Below are 17885 nucleotides of genomic sequence, written 5' to 3'. Positions count from 1 at the left end.
GCGAGCATCATAGAGCAGGTGGGAGGGTGTTAGTCATAGTTTCTTTTGGTTGATGGGCTCTGGGCTTCTTATGTGGGATCGAGCACTCTCCTTTAACAATGTCTGGGACCCCACACACCAGGCAGCTGCGCCGCTTGTTTTAATGATCACCATTTAACGGCTGCAGGTGCATCTCAGGATCGCTCTTTCCCCAGCAGGAATGATACTGATGAAATGAATCAGAATCTCTCTTAAAGTGTTTGTAAGTTAGAGCTAAGCAGTACACAACTGTAACAAAAGTGAAACACCAGCAGAAGCAGCCAGAGAGAAGCTTTCTATCTCATTAATGTTGTATATAAGAATGAAGTTCATCAGCCTTTTCTGAAAAGCACTGGGGACAGGGCAACATATAATGGGGTGCTACAAGTACTGTGGATTCCCAACATCATCTTTGCAGTTACTGAAATGTGCCCTAGTCTCCATGAGGGCTGGCTATCCCTGGATCTTCTTGGGGCTTATCTCCCTTATTGCTTCACACGGCTTTACCATACCATTCCATCACTCCAGATAACATGTACCCCTCACATTGTGTTGTGGACAGAGACTCTGGCTAACACATGTTCTATTTGTAGCCTTCCCTCTAACAGCTGCCTGTCCTGACATCGTACCCTTCCCGCTAACAGCTGCCTGTCCTGACACCTCAGAGCATCAAACATTGGGGTGGGCTTGTGATGGATAGAGGAGTGGATGGGTCAGTTCTGTCATTTCCTCACGACTACTGAAACACCTAAAGAATTGTTCTGCCTGGCCTGGTTTCAGTAGGACCTGATGTGTTACCGCATTTATGTCTGAGCAGCCACTGGGATTTTTAACGGAAGCATTCTTGGGTCTCAGGGATTCTTGCTCATATGGAATGGAGAATGTCCAGTTTAGAGTTTGGTAGTGAGTGCGGATAGGAACACTTTCAGTAACACTTCCGAAATCCCATTATACCTTTTATTCGTTCATCATTATTTTTGGTTTGGGTTTTCAGGCAACCACAAAGCGGGGGGCGCGGAGTGTGTATAAATTCATAGCAGACATTCTCTGCCATGTCTTGAACCTGGAAATGTAGCGAAGTTAGAGGCCTCTTTTAAAGGAGTTTAAAAATACTCTTAGCAGAGAAAGTGATTCATAATGTTTCTTGTCAGAGATCCCAGTTTCCAAACCACACCTTAATATACCTCAAGAACATACAATACATATTTTAAAAACCTGCTCTTGGTGTTGTAAATTATATTCATGTCTCTGAAGATCAGGAAATTTGGACATAGGCTCATTTATATTCTCCAAAGACACTGTGGATTCAATCCTGGTCTTTCTCCTCATCTATTTAGCACTTACCATATGCCAGCCACAGTGCTAATTGCTGCATATGCATTAATTCAATATGTTACATTGTAATATTAGTACATTATTAGTCTTTTTTTTTTTTTTTTTTTGCGGTACGCGGGCCACTCACGGTTGTGGCCTCTCCCGTTGCGGAGCACGGGCTCCGGACGTGCAGGCTCAGCGGCCATGGCTCACGGGCCCAGCCGCTCCGCGGCACGTGGGATTTTCCCGGACTGGGGCACGAACCCGTGTCCCCTGCATCGGCGGGCGGACTCTCAACCAATGCGCCACCAGGGAAGCCCTATTATTCTTTTTTTGAAATAAGTTTATTTATTTAATTTTTGGCCGCACTGGGTCTTTGTTGCTGCACATGGGCTTTCTTTAGTTGCGGTGCGTGGGCCTCTCATTGCAGTGGCTTCTCTTGTTGCGGAGCATGGGCTCTAGGCGCGCAGGCTTCAGTTGTTGTGGCACATGGGCTCAGTAGCTGTGGCTCGCGGGCTCTAGAGTGCAGGCTCAGTAGTTGTGGCGCACGGGTTTCGTTGCTCTACGGCATGTGGGATCTTCCCAGACCAGGGCTTGAACCCGTGTCCCCTTCCTTGGCAGGTGGATTCTTAGCCACTGCACCACCAGGGAAGCCCATTAGAACGTTTTTTGACTGTTTAAACTGTTACCCTACGTGTTATGCATGTATTTGTCAGGAAGCAAAAATATAACAAGGTATAAATTGCCAAAGCAAAACTTGTTCATTGAAAAGATTGCTACTTTAGCTCTTCGTGTAAGTTACTTTCAGGTGAGTCCAAAGTCAAAATTTGACTATATTTTAAAAAATTGTCAACTTTATTATATGTAGGACTTTAATGACCATGACACATTTAAAAAATTATCTGAATATAGAGCTTCTGGGAAGAATTTTTTTAACAGAAATAATCCAAATGCAAAATAAACCTTTCTAACCAGTGAGTTCCTATTGCCATTTGAGATCCATTTCGATAGCTTTCAAACAAAATGAAGCAATCAGATCTTACCCGGAAATTGTGTCAGAACCAAAGTCCACAGTAGAATTTTACTTTCTTCTAGAGTTTTTAGTAGTAATTATGATCATAAAAGCAAACATTTCGAGGTGAGATTTCCCCATGTTTACAAGCTCTTGTGTGTTCTGCTCTGTCATTTATCTTGGAGTAAGTGTTGCTGCTTATTTGAGTTTTTCCTCTAAGAGCTGACTGTATGTAATGAGAACCTCTTGAATTTGCGTATTTACCAGCTTATGAATCATATCCGTACGAATTATTTCATATGGCCCCTGCCACAGCCTTGTGAGGTAATGGGTTGGATGGCTTTATTCTGCATGTCTTTGTTCTACTCTTGACTGCAGGATTGGGAGGGTGGAGCCAGAGCGTGGTTTTACTGTATCCCATCTTGTTGAACCTCTATCCGTTTCTTGGACAAATGAAACTCTTAACACTTATTCCATAAGACTGTTTGTTGTAAGAATGAAGTGAGATGGCATGTGACACCTCACATGCTGCCAGACACGTAGTCTGTGCTCCGTCTCTGTTAATTTCCCTCCTTCATCCTGACCTTCCCATATGTGCTCCATCTTCATTTCTCTCCTTCATCCCAACCTTTCCAAGTGCCTCGTGTCGTGTAATTTTCAAAATACTGCTCATTAAAAGTGTGGGAGAGGCGCTGGGGTTTTGATGGAAGAGAGGGCTTGCACTGAACTCCCAGCTTCTACCATTTCCTAACAAAATGACCTTGGTCAAGTTTCTGATGAATGTCTGTGTAGTTTCCTAGTCTGTGAAATGGCTGTGAGTGTAACTTACACGGCCATGGTATGTATTTGAGCTTTGTAGCTTAGTAAGCGCCCAGTACATGTTTCATGGGTCCATCAGTCACGCAGACAGTGCTCTGTACATTTAGAAAGGCCCATATATACTCTATGTTCTCAGAATCTAGGCAAAAAAAGAAGTGGAGGAGGGTGTGTGTGTTTATATTATCTATTGCCGTGTAACCGAGCATTCCGAACCTTAGTGGTTTAAAGCAACAAGCAATATCTTACAGTTTCTGTGGGTCAGGAATTGGGAATTACCTTAGCTGATTGGTTCTGGCTCAGGTTCTTTTATGAAGTTTCAGTCAGGGTATCAGGGAAGGGCAGCAGTCATCTGAAGGCTTGCCTGGGGCTGGAAGATCTGCTTTCGGGATTGCTCAATCACGTGGTGATTGGCAGGAAGCTTCAGTTCTTTGTTGCGTGGGCCTCTCCATAGACTCCTCAAGTATTCTCACAGCATGGGAGCTGGCTTCCCTCAGAATGAGTGATCCAGGAAAGAGAGCAGGATGGGAACTGCAGTGCAGTGCCTTTTATGATCTAGGCTCCGAAGTCACAAACTATCACTCTGCTGTATTCTGTTCTTTAGACACGAGTCGCTAAGACCAGTCCGGGCTCAAGGGGAGGGGAACTGGACATCATCTCCTGAAGAAAGACATAGCAAAGAATTTGTGGACACGTTTTAAAACCATCAGTGTTCAACAGGAGAGGCATTAACTTGATGAGAGTCAAAAGGGAAAAGTTGAAAATGAGTAACCTAAAAAGAATTAGCTGACAGCTGAAAAACTTAAAATGTGTAATTACACATCAGTAATTCATTTTTTATTGGCAACTAATCATTTTTCAATTTTATTTATGACATGATACTGGACCGTATTTAGATATAATATGACGACTTTGAGAAAAGAGATATTTAGGCTGAAATCTTGCCTAATGGTGAGATCTATTGAATTTGGCAGTAATCCCTTGGGGAGAGTAGCTGGGGCCATTTGATGGAGTCATTTAAAAACTGAGCCAGGGAGAAATTTGTGCTGGGGAAAAAAGAACTGACAGAATTGGTGTTCTGCAAGCATAGATATATCTGATTCTATAATTCTAAATTACTTTAGAGATTTAAGAAATGCCAGTTTTCTTCTATTATAACTAATAGCTTCAATAGTTTTTTCTTTCAGTTGAATCCATCAAACTTTGGAGGAGTTTTGATAGTTGCACAAGTATTCCTACGTTCAGCTTCCTTAGTGCTTCTCAAAATAAAAGGCATTCAAATTTCTAATATTTTGTTTGTACTGGGTTTTCATTACCTGCATGAAAGAGTTGGGATCTCTCAGAGGCACATCACTGTATCTACTCCTGGCCTGGCAGCTCCAGTAACTCAGAATGCCTGTCCAGGGCACAGCAGGTTTTGGTTTCCTTCTCTATCCTGTCTTTTGACTTTTTCTTTCAAGCAAATTTAGGTTTTGTGAAGTGTAACAGGTCATTTTCTTCCTTGTGTCTGCCTTTAATATAAGAGGGAAATTTCCAAGCCCCTTGTGGAAATAGTAGAACGTTGGTGGCATTCAACTCCGTTAATGTTTTTGTGACTTCCAGGTATTAGCTGTTGGAGTTAAAGTCACTTCTCTGCCCTTTGTTTTGTCTGTCTTCCCCTGTATTCCCGGCCTGAGTTCATTTCCTCCCACTGTGTTCTTTCCCATGCCACTCCCCTCTCGCCACATACTCTTTCCCATTCCCAAAAAGGGAGAATCACCAGGTGGGACGTGTGTTTAAAAATAGCAAAGGAGGATGAGAATACAAACTGTTTTCTTTGGCTTGATTGAGGCCAAGGGAATGTTGGAGGAGAGAAACATACATAAATAGAAGTATGTGCGAAGAGCCAAGAAAAAGTGGAATGTATGGTCGTGCCTAGGTTGGTGAGAACCGTGGATGGGAGTGAAAGGATGAAAGGTGGAGAGAAAGGAGGAAAGGTTTTCTGAGTGGGGGGTGGGGGTGAGGGGGAGGAAACCGTGAGAAGGAAGCAGGCGTGTGAGTGAGGATCGTTGGACAGTTCTGCCCGGCTGATCCCCTGGCTGTATGCGTGGTTGCTGAAGTTGAGGCTAGATTGGATGTAGGTGGGCAAGAGTTTTCATTTCCTTTGAAGGAGTTTGATTTTGTTGGAAATATTTGTTTTAACAATTACATAGACTAAATGGAATCCTATTTCTCCAAGTCTATAGTAGAGATAATTGGGGACCCTCATGGGGAGTGGCCCCTACTCTATCAAGCTTGTGAGTAAGTCATGAAATTTGTTCCTTGGTACACACGCAGCCCAGTAGATACGGATCATTTTAGTCAGACTTGCTTCTCCACGTGCAAGCAAACATGTTATTTATGGAAATGGTGAGTGATAGACTGATAACAAGTGCCTCCATTGACTTCTTTTTGGAAAAACAACAAATGTGGGGATAAATAAAACTTAATTCTGTTCTAAAATTAAGGGATAGAAAATTCGAATCATGTGAAGCGTGTCTAGCCCACTGCTTCTGTAAGGAGCCCACACAAACTGGCCAGATTGAATGAGTGTTAGAGATGGAAGACAGGTAAGTGTTTACTGCCCTGCAACTTGTTCTTTTGATTCAGAGACAGTGGTGAAGTCCTTCTCTTAAGCCTCTTCCGCTGCCCTGGCCACAGTGTGGAAGCTAGAGAGTTACACTGTGGTGAACGCTGACATAGGTTGAGGGAAGTGGAGACTTTTCACATGAAAAAGTGCGTCTTTTCAATGGTATTTATCCCTCAGGAGAGGAACTCTTAGAGTAACATCTTGAACCATGATGCCAAAAAACTCCTCTAAAAAACCCCTGGGCAAACTTATTTAACCCTCGCCAAGTATGCTTGCCACAATTGTCAGGATTCTAGATCCAGGCCATGAATTACACTCTCAATTCAGAATTGAGAAAGTGGGTATATTGTGCTCCCTCACGTTATTCTTTATTACTTTTAAAGTTATTACTTTATGACTTTTAAAGTATATTGTGCTCCCTCCTGTTATTCTTTATTACTTTTAAACACAAAACACATTAAGTCTTGTGTTTCTTCAACTCTGCAGTCACAGCATCTCAAATACCACTGTTCATTCTGGAGGGGCTGGTTCTCTGGTACTAAGAATTAGCAGAGGAGAGATTTTCACATGCTCTAGATGGGGGCTTTTAAAGTCATGTTGAAGAAAACACCACGGGACAGTGGCCTGGTGCAGTTGTAGGACACCAGAACTGAGGAGGGTACCCCATGAAGTATGCCTGGTCGGTTGAATCCCCTCAGGGTCTATGATGTTAAAGAAACATATTTTACAGAAAAGGTCAGAAAATGAAAATGTCAGAAAGTCATCCGTTTGTTTTGCTAGTTCTCTACTTTTATTACCAACTATATTTTCTTTCCCCAAATATACTGGGTCAGATCCTGCTGGGTGAGTAAACTACTTATTGGGTAAAAGTTAGCTTCTCTTGACTGTAAAATATATTATACCTTGAAACGTATTTGATTTTGTTCCAGGGATAAAAATAGGACCTTTTATTATATTTCTAGAGAAGAGAACTTAGGTTTGGTATTTAAAGAGAGAAAACTCCAGGGAGAAAAAGGAAAGGTTAAAACAATCCCATAGTCTCAAGGTGTGCTTTTTAAAGTCCTACTGGGGGTAGTGGAGTCTGGCTGGCAGGGCACGGTTGAAGTTGAGAAAACGTGTGATTCTAGGTGAAAATCCTAGTCCTTAGATCTCGAGTCAAGCTAAAGCAAAGATTAAATTAGTGAAATGGGAAATGAGACCCAACTCCTAAAATAAGTGGAACTTTGGGATGAAATCTGCCATCTTTATTGCTGGACTTCTGGGTAGTCCCTCTCCCAGTCTCCCTGAGCTGGGAACCAAAGTGTATTTCTCTTTTTGGGTGGATTTAATGGCTTAGTGGCAATTCACATCAGACTCGAAGAATCTGGGTAGTAGTGTTTTTAATTTCCTAGTTGTTCTTAGCCTAACAAAGGGAATGAATACTAAGTAAATCAGAAATATATTAAAAAACTAAAATCCTTGGACATCATCATCAGTTTTATTTATAAAATTAGTGGAAGTTTTTCCTTATGTGTCAATTTGATTTTTGCATAATACATTGTGGAATTTTGGGAGCAAGTAATTGTCTGTTTTTCTTTTGAAAAAGTGCTTGAGAAATTTGTTTCCTGTTTATTCAGTTATTCTGTCATTGGCATGTTTAATTGAAAATTTGTACTTTGTGTCATTGGCCATTTTTTGGTAATGTTTTAATGATTTTAGGGAAAAATGTTTTGTAATGATTGCAGGGTTTCCTGAATAACAGCTTGTGCTTTCCCTTGATCTGAAGCTTTTGTGACTAAAAGATTTCTCTCTGACAAATATAGCATAAAATAAATGTTTTGAGGCTAAAAGTTTCATAGAAGTGTTCTTTATTTTCTTAAAAAAATTACTGACAGTTATCCCTTAGATAAATATTACTTCTTTAGTTCTCCGTCAGTGAAGTTTATTCATTCATTTGATATTTCTTGAGCGCTTGCTATGAGACACATGTTGAGTATTTAGTAGTGACCAGACACATTCCCGCCCTCATGGAGCCTGTGTTTTTATGACAGTGATCCAATGCTAAATCCATAAAGCGTACTTATAAATAGGAAACGTAAAACAGGACACAAGGAATCAATGTGTGTGGGATGTTGCAGTTTTATGCCCGGTAGTCGGGAAAAACCTCCTTGAAGTCTTGAAGGTGAGGGAGGAAGCCATGTATATCTGGGGAAGAGTATTCTAGGCAGAGGGAACGGGAGGTTCCCTGAGATAGGAATGTGCCCAGTATGTGAGGAATAGCAAGGAGGCCAGAGTGAGTGCTTTGGGAACACGTGTAAGAGACAAGGTCAGGGAGCTCACAGCTTGTTGAGAGCCCAGTAGGCCCTTGTGAGGCCTTTGGCTTGTATTCTGAATGAGATGGGAAGCCACCGAAGGGAGGAGTGCCATGATCTGACTGCCACACATTAAAGAATGCACCGAATGCCGTCTGGGAAAAAGCTGTAGGAGGGCAAAGTTGGTAGCAGGAAGTCCAGCTGGGAGACTGTTGAAATAATCCAGACAGAAGATGATAGTGAATTGCACCAGTGTTTGCCATGAAGGTGGTGAAAAATTGTCCCCTCTGGAAATAGAGTTAACAGGGTTTGCATGTTGTATTGAGTCTCAGATGACCAAAAAAGGATCAAGAATAGACTTGCCATTTTCAGAGATGGGGGAAGACTTGAAAAGGAACAGGTTTGGATGTGGCTACAGAGAGGGATCAAAGCTTAATTTTGAATGTTTTCTTGGGACAGCCACTAGACCTTAGACACCTACCTAGCAAAGTCTCATAAGCAGCTGGACAGCTGGATTCTTGGACACACATCTGCAGTACTCATATGCACATATACAAGGTCGAGGGGGTCCAGGCTAGAGTTAAACATTTTCTATACAGAAATCTGTAGATGGTATCTAAATCCATGAGATAAGACAGGATAATAGCATCTGGGAAGTCAGTATGGAAAGGAAAAGGCTACAAAGACTGAGCTCTAGGGCTTCCCCTGGACAGGGTCATGAGGAGCAGCGGCCAGCAAGGCAGGAGAGAACCGTGAGAGAACAGGATAACCTAGAAGCCGAGTAAAGAAAGAGTAGCACGAAGCAGAGTGGTTCTTCTGTGTCAAATAGGCTGGAAGTTTGAGTCATAAGGAGCCAGAGGATGTACTGTTGGTTTTGGCAACATGGGGGCCAGTGGTGACCTTCACAAAGGCAGCTTTGGTGAAGGGTTGACAGCAAAAGCTTGGCTGTGGCAGGTTCAAGAGAGAACGGGAGGGGAGGTGGTGGAGGCAGCCAGCAGGGCAGCTCTTTGGAGGGGTTTTTCTTTAAGGAGAGCTGGGAAATAGAGTGGCAGCTGCAAGAGAGTGGGATGGGGACGATGAGAGGAGAGGTGTTTTCGACAGATGGGGCGCAGTACAGCGGCTTGCCTGCTGATGGAAATGAATGGGGAGGAAGTCTTTCGGCAAGAGAGGAAGAGGATGCATTGCTTTAGCGGAAGGGTTGGCTTTAGGTAGAACCACCTTCTTCATCGGGAGGGAGGCAGGACAACTATAGATCCAGGTAAGTTGGTAGGCCTGGCTTCGTAGCTTCTGTTTTCTCCATGAAATAATAAGTGAAGTCATACTTGAGTGTTAACTAGTTAACCATCTGCTGCATTTCTGCCAAATGAATATTTTGGGGACCGTCGTTACATTTTGAAACATGGCTTATGTTTAGTACCTGCTTTTTGAGAACTAAACAATTCTTCAAAAAACTCAGAATATATCCAGAAACGTATTCTTGTATTAAATGATTTAATATACTCGCCTTCTTTGCCTCACTATAGGCCTGTCTCCTTACATGTATAAAAATGGAAAGAAATCATACATGTATCTGTAAGAGATGAGTAAGTGATACCGTTTCCTTCAGTGAATATTAAGGGAACATGGAAAGGAGGAGGAAGCACAGATGTTTTACTTTCTATCACCTGCGTAGCAACTCTTTCTCTACCTCTTCATTTAGTTAGTTCTGTGTGGAAAAACCACAAGAGGTGGTACTGGGAAGTAACCCTAGATTCTTATCTGAGGAAGTGTCCACAGCAGAACTAGAGATCTCTGAGTTTCCTTCCCTCTTGGAGAGTTTTCCATGACTGGGGCAATCTGATGAAGTAATCGATTTGATACTGATTTCTATTTACATAGCACCTTCCTTGAGGAACAGAGTATTCTGTGGGCATTATTTTAAGAGTCCTGGAGGAGTTCAGCAAGGCTGGAGAGCTGAACGATCAAGTCTTGTTATTCTAAGCATTATTTAATACGTTTATGATTTGTCCTTCAAAGAATTCTTGGCCTCCCAGCAGGCAATGGATTGCAAAATGGGAGAATGAGCTGTTAGCTCAGTTTTTCTCCCACGTGACCTGGGTATTGACTCGGCTCCGCAGTCCCACTCAGTCAACAGGGCCGGATGCTTCTCCTTCGCAGAGGATACTGCCGGTGCTGGTTGGCCTCCCCTTGTTGAAGTTGGATGAATGCTGAAGTGCTGTCGCAGCATTCTGGTTGAATGCAGAGGCGAGACTCTTTGTTCATGACCTCTGATGTGAGTCTTGAACTCGTTATATTTATTTCTTTAGCTGCCTTTGCTTTTGGTCACATCCTAGTTTAATGACTGAAAGATGGCAGCTAGACTGAAGTCCGTCTGTCAAGAACAGTGTTCACATTTTTGAATTTTGCTCTGTCGTTAATGATGGGGAAGCAGAAATGAAAGCCTTTTATATTGGGGAGGGTATCAGCTCCACTTCCATCCCATTTGCCATTCCGTCTGAACGTCTGTGGTTTGTTTTAACCCACGTGCCAGCACCTCTTCTTGGAGGTATGAATGCACACAGGGTCTGGCAGAAGCTGCAGACGGGATGTTGACTTTTGAGTGTCTTGACTGACTGACTAGGAGGCCCAGTGGAGGTGCTGTGTGGCTCCAGGCAATCTGTTTCTAGCCAAGGACTCTAAAACCCAAAGTTTGAAAGTGCCTGGTTGACATTTCTGGGGCTGATTTACCTACAGGGTAACTCACATGTTTTTGTCAGAGGGACCAAGCAAGAAAACTGTGCCAACAGTTGCCCTGTTAACTCCTGACTCGTCTGACTCTGGCTTCTCAGGTTTGTAATTCTTAATCAGCCAATGCGTGCAGCTAGAGATGATCTTCTTCCACTGATTTGACCCGTGGGCTTCACTCTCATCACTGGTGAAGCAAGGCTCTTGGACCAGAATGGCCTCCAGCATCCTGTGCGCCCCGATCTCTGTGGGGTTGTACAGTCATCCTTTGAGTCACTTTGTTCCACATTTATTGGGTTACCTACTTTACAGAAGGCACTAGGGGTCCTTAGGTATTAATTTAGTCAAGGCATTTGAGGAAGATGCCTCTGAAACAGCAAATGGCCTGTGTAGGAAAGGCCACCGTCACTGAAGTCCCACTGAGCTCTTGAGAGATGAGTAGTATTGTCTTCAGCTTGTCACATTGAGGAATTTGAAACTCAGAGCACTGTATGTTAGTTTCGAGTGCTTTAAAACTTAAACTCTTTTACACAATACCCTAGATAATGTGGAAATGATTTTAAAGTAGTGGAAATGATTTTAAAGGAGCGAACACAGGAGAGAATATTATCTAATGCATTTAATGTTTACGGAGATCCTCTCAGAGCTATGGATGACAGTCTAGTGTCAAACAGTTAAGTTTTTCAATGCTGATTTTGAGATTGTGGAAAACTTAACTAATAAGAATGGAGAAGTATTATAAATGCTTCCTGTAGACACAAGAGGATCATCTGAGAGTATAAGGGTCTCTTTTAGAATTAGATTACTTTATAGCAGAATGCTTATGAAACACGAGGGGGGAAATATGAAATAAAATGTATTTTCTGCTTCCAAGAAGATGTGAACATTATAAAAATCAGAATTAAGTCGTATGAAACTGTCTCTGCCTCTCGAAAATACAGATGATTCCAGGCCAAAAAGAATTTTTTTTGGCAAAAAAACATACTAAGTTTTTTTAAAACAATAAGCCCAGAGAATCTCAAGTGCCTATAAAGTGACTACTATAGCTGGGAGGTAACATGGGCATAATGATTAAGGGGCTGCTTTCTTTGGATGTCTCAGTTCGCTGAAGTGAGCATAACTTAGGTGATGGTATGAGCATCTGCATGGCAGCTGCTGGTACTGAGAGTTAATGCCAGAGAAGACAAAATAGTTGGCACACCATTTCCAACTTCATTATTGTTCCAAGGGCCAGAAAAAAACATAGAAGTTTATATTCTTTTGAAGTGGGACGATGTTGTCTCTTTTTTGTCTTGGGCTTCACACCCTTACACACACACAGTATTCTCAAGATATTTGTAAGCTTGGTCTGACAAGTTAGAGTAAGCTGATTTTTTTTTTCTTCTACTGTAAAAAAAAAAAAAAATCAAACTAGGTGAGTTTTGTCTGTTGTAGAATCAGCATTCCATTGTAGTTTTTAAAATTGATGAGGTATAGTCCTAGAGAAATTTTAAATGTCCTGAAAACATTTAAAGCACTGGTTTGAAAACTGTGTCTTTCAATAAAGTTTTATTGGGACATAGTCACACTCATTCATTGACATACTCTTGTTGACAATCTGCTTTCCTGCTACCGCAGCAGAGTTGAATAGTTGCAACAGAGTCCTTTAGGCCTACAGCTCTAAAATATTTACTATTTGGCTGTTTGTGGAAAAAGTTTCTGGATGCCGTCTTGCAAGGGGCTGGAAGACCTGGTTGGCCACTAGGATATCTTCACACACCAGACTATGTGTCTTGATCTCTTGCATTAGAACCACGGGTGAATGAGAAACAGTCTTGGAAAACCATTTGAAAAGAACTGAGGGTATTTCTGCTCCAGAAGAATCATTTTCTTTTAAGCGAGAGGGCCAACCCAAGTGGATCTCTTCAGGTCCCTTGTAACTTCAGCTTTCTTGGCTTCTGTGGTAATGTCTGTGAGGAGATGAAGGGCTGTCAGGTGGAAGAGGCATTAGATTGTGAGAATCTAATCTCTGTGACAAGCTGGGGAGGTGAATTAGGATCAATGGGTGCAGCTGACTGTGAGGACATAACTTCAGCTTAAGAATAGCACTTGTTAGGGACTGCCCATAACTAGACTGTGCCATCTTAACAAGTAATGAGCTCCCTGTCACTAGAGATGTTCAAATAAAAGTTGTCAGAAAACCTTTGAAGTCCCATTCCAACGTTGAAATTCTAACGGCTCCTTTGGGTAAGGTTTTTGTTTCCAAGCTCAGATTTGACCACATTTTATTTTGTTGGCCTTTAGAGGCTTCTTGGATGATTTTCTGAAAACACAATGCTGGTCAAACCAAAGCAATATAAAGGGGGAGAATCTCTTCTGTTGGGCAGGGGGTGGTAGAAGATAGGCTGACCCAAAGGCAGGCTTTCCTTTGCCCACTGCAGCAACACAGTGACCACCGGAAGGGCACTGCTTCCAATCAGCCTTAAAGCTTCAAAGATGAATCATGTCTCTTCCGCTGTCTTGAGCTGCTGCTACCATTTTTGCTTTCTGCCTAGGCTCCTGGGAAGCGGAAGGACCTGGCTGGGGGCATTTCACAAATGCGGATGTCAAAATAGGGTTTCTGTATTGTGCTTTGCCCCAGTTTATATAGGGGCCTGGCTGCAAGTGGCAATCCTGGATGAGGCCATCCCTTCCCTGTGCAACTCTGTTGTTACTGCACAAAAGCAGCCGTAGACAGTATGTAAATGCATGAGTGGCTGTGTTCCAATAAAACTTTATTTACAAAAGCAGGCAGTGGGCCAGATTTGATCCCAGGGCCATTGCTTGCTGACCCCTGATAAACATTGAAAGTTAAAACTGGCTGGAAAACATCATTTCTCATTCTCTCATGTTCTGGAGAAAAGGTGAAATGACAGGTCCAGAATCATAGCATGGCTGAGCCAGGATTACCACCCAGAATCTGACTTGAAGATGAGTATCCACTATGTGATATTGTGCTGCCTCTGCTGTGTAACAGGTGATAGCATCTGGTTTTTAAAAGAGGGCTGTATGAATGAAAGAAATACCTCCTTTAGGTGGCTTGTGAGGAGCCGCAGTGAGAGCTCCAGGGTGGCATTTTAACCGAGGCAATCCTTTAGCCCAGGGCCTTGGCCTCCTTTTCTTAGAGGGACCCTGTTCACAGTAAAACAAAATATAGGCTGCATAAATTTATATGGAGAAGGAGTGCCCGGAGTTGTGAAAAAGCACTGGGCTCCTGCAGCTGCGTCACAGGATTTGATCACTTCAGCTGGGAGTGCCAGGAGATTTGAGACAGATGTTTTCAGACATGCTGCATGCCTAAAACATTTCCAGGGGTCGGGCTGCAAATAGTGACTTAATAAGTGGAGGAACAGGGAAAGTATGCAAGTCGAGGACACAAGAGTTTATTCACCACTAGGTGCACGGCCAACCTCTGTGCATTACATCTGCCTGTCAGGGCTGGCTCTTTCATCTGTCGTGCCCTCCGTACTGCTCTTTGTCTGCCCGTGAATAAAGTGCAGCATTGTGGTTAGTAATCCCACTCCAGTGACTCGACTTCAAATGTGGTTTTGGAGTGCATCCCAGAGTTCTGTTTGCTAAGCTTCCTACTCCTGTTTCAGAGACACCACTGGATACAGAGCAGCGAGCACTAAAGGCTTCCCTCTTTCCTTAACCTGTCGGGTTGTGGGCTCTCTCTTTCCCCCTCTCCCTCCTTTCCTTTCTCTTTTTCCTTTTTTTTTTTTTTTAACCTTCCAAGGCAAGTTCATGGATACTAAGCTGATGTGTTTGTTGTTCTTTTTCTCCCTGCCTCCACTCCTAGTGAGTAACCACACTGGCCGCATCAAGGTGGTCTTTACTCCGAGCATCTGTAAAGTGACCTGCACCAAGGGCAGCTGTCAGAACAGCTGTGAGAAGGGGAACACCACCACTCTTATTAGTGAGAACGGTCACGCTGCCGACACCCTGACAGCCACGAACTTCCGAGTGGGTGAGTTCTAACTGTCCTTGCCGACTAGAGTTTGAGATCGTAGCATTTAGACACCCCCTCCATTCACACTGCTCTCTGCTTGAATGGGTTTCTGTCTATGAGTACGCATATGCTGCTTTCACGAGATCCTTTAAATTACTTTCGGAATAATTTTTAACTTGGTATTTGGTTTCTGAGAGAGATGGCAAGGAGAGTATTGCCCCTAATTGTTTATCGTGTATACAGCCTTGTGGTGATGGGGAGGTATCAGTAGGACAGAAGGGAAGAGGCTTTAAATTAAAACCCTAATGTACAGCTTGCATTGATCAATTTCAGGTTTTATCTGCTCAGTGATAAGTAGAATTTATGTTAGATTTGATTCATGTTATAAAATTTGGATGGTAGTGATTAAATTTAAACTTTTATGTCATAAATAGCCAGGTTCTTAAAAGTTTCTAAAAATTGTCAAAAATCTGTATTTCAGTTGTAGAAAGGGATACAGACTTGCATCTTTTGCCACGTTTCTGCTGTGTATCAAAAGGCTAAATTATAAGTTGATATATGACATGGATTTGGGAGAAGATATGCTAGTGGATTACTGTCAGCACTTAAAGCCTTTTAATCTTTCATAATTTAAATATGAACTATGGTAGTTACTGCAAAAAGGCTTTTTACTTTTAAATTCTTGTTTCTTTTTTACTACTTTGTAAATGGAGAAAGTATCGCGGGCCACTGAATGCTGTCACATTGCCATGTTGTCATGCAATATGGTATTTTTGTCACAGAAAAATGTCTTTTATTATTTTTTGACCAATTATGGTTTGCCATGTGTACTCAAATAATCACAGACACCCACGATACTTTATGAGTTACTCACAAGAATAACCCAAATGTCAGACAGATAATAACACTGGCTAGATCTGGTCTTTTTATGGAATATTGCTGTTTAGTCTTGAGAGCATGTGTCTAGGAGGTGGGGGGGGTGTCTGTTTCAAACTGATTTCCATCAAGACAAAATACAAGGAGGCAGTTTGAAGTCCTTATTAGCTCTTTGATTATCCTACTGTTTTACTGTGACTCGGTTTCTGTTGAGGTCAAAGCACTGCTCTCGATAGTCTATACTTGGAAAAAACATGTGCCCATAGATACTATTTAAAGGGGTATTGTTAATTTCCTGGCTATGATAGGGGTACTTCAGATATATTTTTTAAAAGAATTTAACTGTTAGGTGCCAAAGGGCACATTATGCTTTAGCAGGACAGAGAGCTGAGTCTAATGGGAAGTGTGTTAAACTGATGATCAGGAAACTAGATTCTGGTCCTGGTCCTGCCAGTAACTAGCTAATCCACAGGGTGCGACCGTTAATATTTCTGGACCTTAGTGTTTCTCATCCATAAAAGAAGTGGCTTGTATTTAGTGATGTCTAAAATTCAGTCCATCTCTAAAATCCTAGGACTTTTTATCAGTAATAAGCCAAAGTGTTTTTCAGCTGTTTTACAGGGCTATAGACAAGGAAGAGAAAAAGCAATTCCCAATTAGGTTATTATGGGCTAAATGGCTTATTCCCATTTTTACTTTCCTTGTTTGCCTTCCTTACTCTCATTGCTTTTCTTCCTCCATCATCATCGATAATGTCTGCTCCTCTTCCTTTTGGCATTTTTCATAAACCTTTACGGTAGGAATGACAGAGTAATTGGGTGGGTGGTAATTTTTTGGCTTACAGTGTATTCACTTCGAAACTAAATATTTGAAGGCTTTGAGAAGCAGAGGAAGTCTTCTTGTTAAAACATGCTGCACACTTTCCTCTCTGGCATTAGAGCAGATGTTTAGGAACAGGATACACACAGCCTATTCAAAATACAAAATGGGACACAACTATTTACCAAAAAATCTCAAAACTGGCACTAAAACTCTGCCACAAAAGGACTGGCAAAGTAGTTGAATTTAAAAAAATAATAGTGAAAGGGAGAGGGCATAGTAATGAATAGTTTCACATTGGAAATCATGGGAATTGTTTCATTTATATCCTGAGCTATTTCTCTTCTGTACTTCAAATATAGGGTAATCTGACAGACAAGTTTTAAAAATTATTTTACTGAAGATGGTAATTTTGTAGAATTTAGAGATTATGATTCTCTAGAAATAGAGAATTTCAAAATTCATTTTTAGGCATGGAAGATATCTTCTGGGGATTTACTGGTTTAATATAATGTTGTTACTTACAGGAAGTGGTTTTCTAATTGATTTTTTCTCACTATATTTACAATATGTTAAATCTTTTGACAAATAAGATGTGTTACATGGAAAATAGTAGTTTGAGGACAATTCAAAATGTATTGTAACTTGTCAGCTACTCTTTCGCCTCTGATGTTTAAGGCTACTAAAAGGTGGGGACTGGTAGACTTTAAGGGGCCAGATAGTAAATATTTTAGACTTTGCAGCCCATACGGTGTGCGTCACAAGCACTCAACCCCGTGTGGTATCGTGACAACAGCCAGAGATGGTAGGTACGGGAAGGGTGTGGCTGCATTACAAAAACAGTCAGTGGCCTGAACTTGACGCTAGTGCCAGCATTTGCTGACCCCTGCCCCAAGGAGTCAAAATAATACAGGGAAAACCATATAGATTTCATAGTTAAGGCACCTTAATTAAATAATCCATTTTGATGATCAGAAGAGCAGAAATAATTTTTAACATTTCCATGGTGATGTCCAGTTATTTTGAAAGAGGTAGAATGGATATTATTGTCACCATTTTTTTGGACAAGGAAACAGAGGTCCACTGACTTAAGTGAGTCTCCCTTCATTACACAGCAATTCAGTTAGCTGGGACTAGAGCCCAGGTCTCCTTGTGTCCTCTTTAACTCTCTGGGGTCTGACTGTGATGTGTAGGAGGGACAAGTAAGGGAAGAACCTGAGGGAGTTGGGTTTTCTGGGAAGACCAGATGGTATAAAAGAGAATTAGCAACCGGGAGTCAAATAGCCCTGGGTTCGAATGCTGGCTTCTTCATATCCATTGGTCGTGCTTACCTGGCTCACTGTCCTTTCCAGGTTCAGGTCACTCATCCACACAATGCAGGTGATAAAAGGTAGGTGGTGGGTTTAGTGGGCACAGGGGTGACATAGGTTCCTTCCTCCC

General features: G+C 42.0%; 1 protein-coding gene across 7 annotated transcripts in view; it reads left to right on the top strand.

Moving 5' to 3' along the window:
- The window catches only part of LTBP1 (latent transforming growth factor beta binding protein 1), a 423732-nt gene that overhangs the window by 157202 nt on the left and 248645 nt on the right, over positions 1–17885 (top strand). For 5 of the 7 annotated variants that reach the window (XM_079941105.1, XM_079941104.1, XM_079941106.1 and 2 more), the window contains one exon: positions 14601–14768. The exons of the other annotated variants lie outside the window; for them this stretch is intronic. In XM_079941105.1, coding sequence (XP_079797231.1) covers positions 14601–14768 — 168 coding nt within the window. The remainder of the gene's footprint in view (positions 1–14600; positions 14769–17885) is intronic. 7 annotated transcript variants of the gene reach the window in all.

The sequence above is a fragment of the Stenella coeruleoalba genome (genome assembly GCF_951394435.1).
Source record: "Stenella coeruleoalba genome assembly, chromosome: 13".
Classification (NCBI taxonomy): Eukaryota; Metazoa; Chordata; class Mammalia; order Artiodactyla; family Delphinidae; genus Stenella; species Stenella coeruleoalba.
This window is presented reverse-complemented; position numbering and strand designations above follow the sequence as displayed.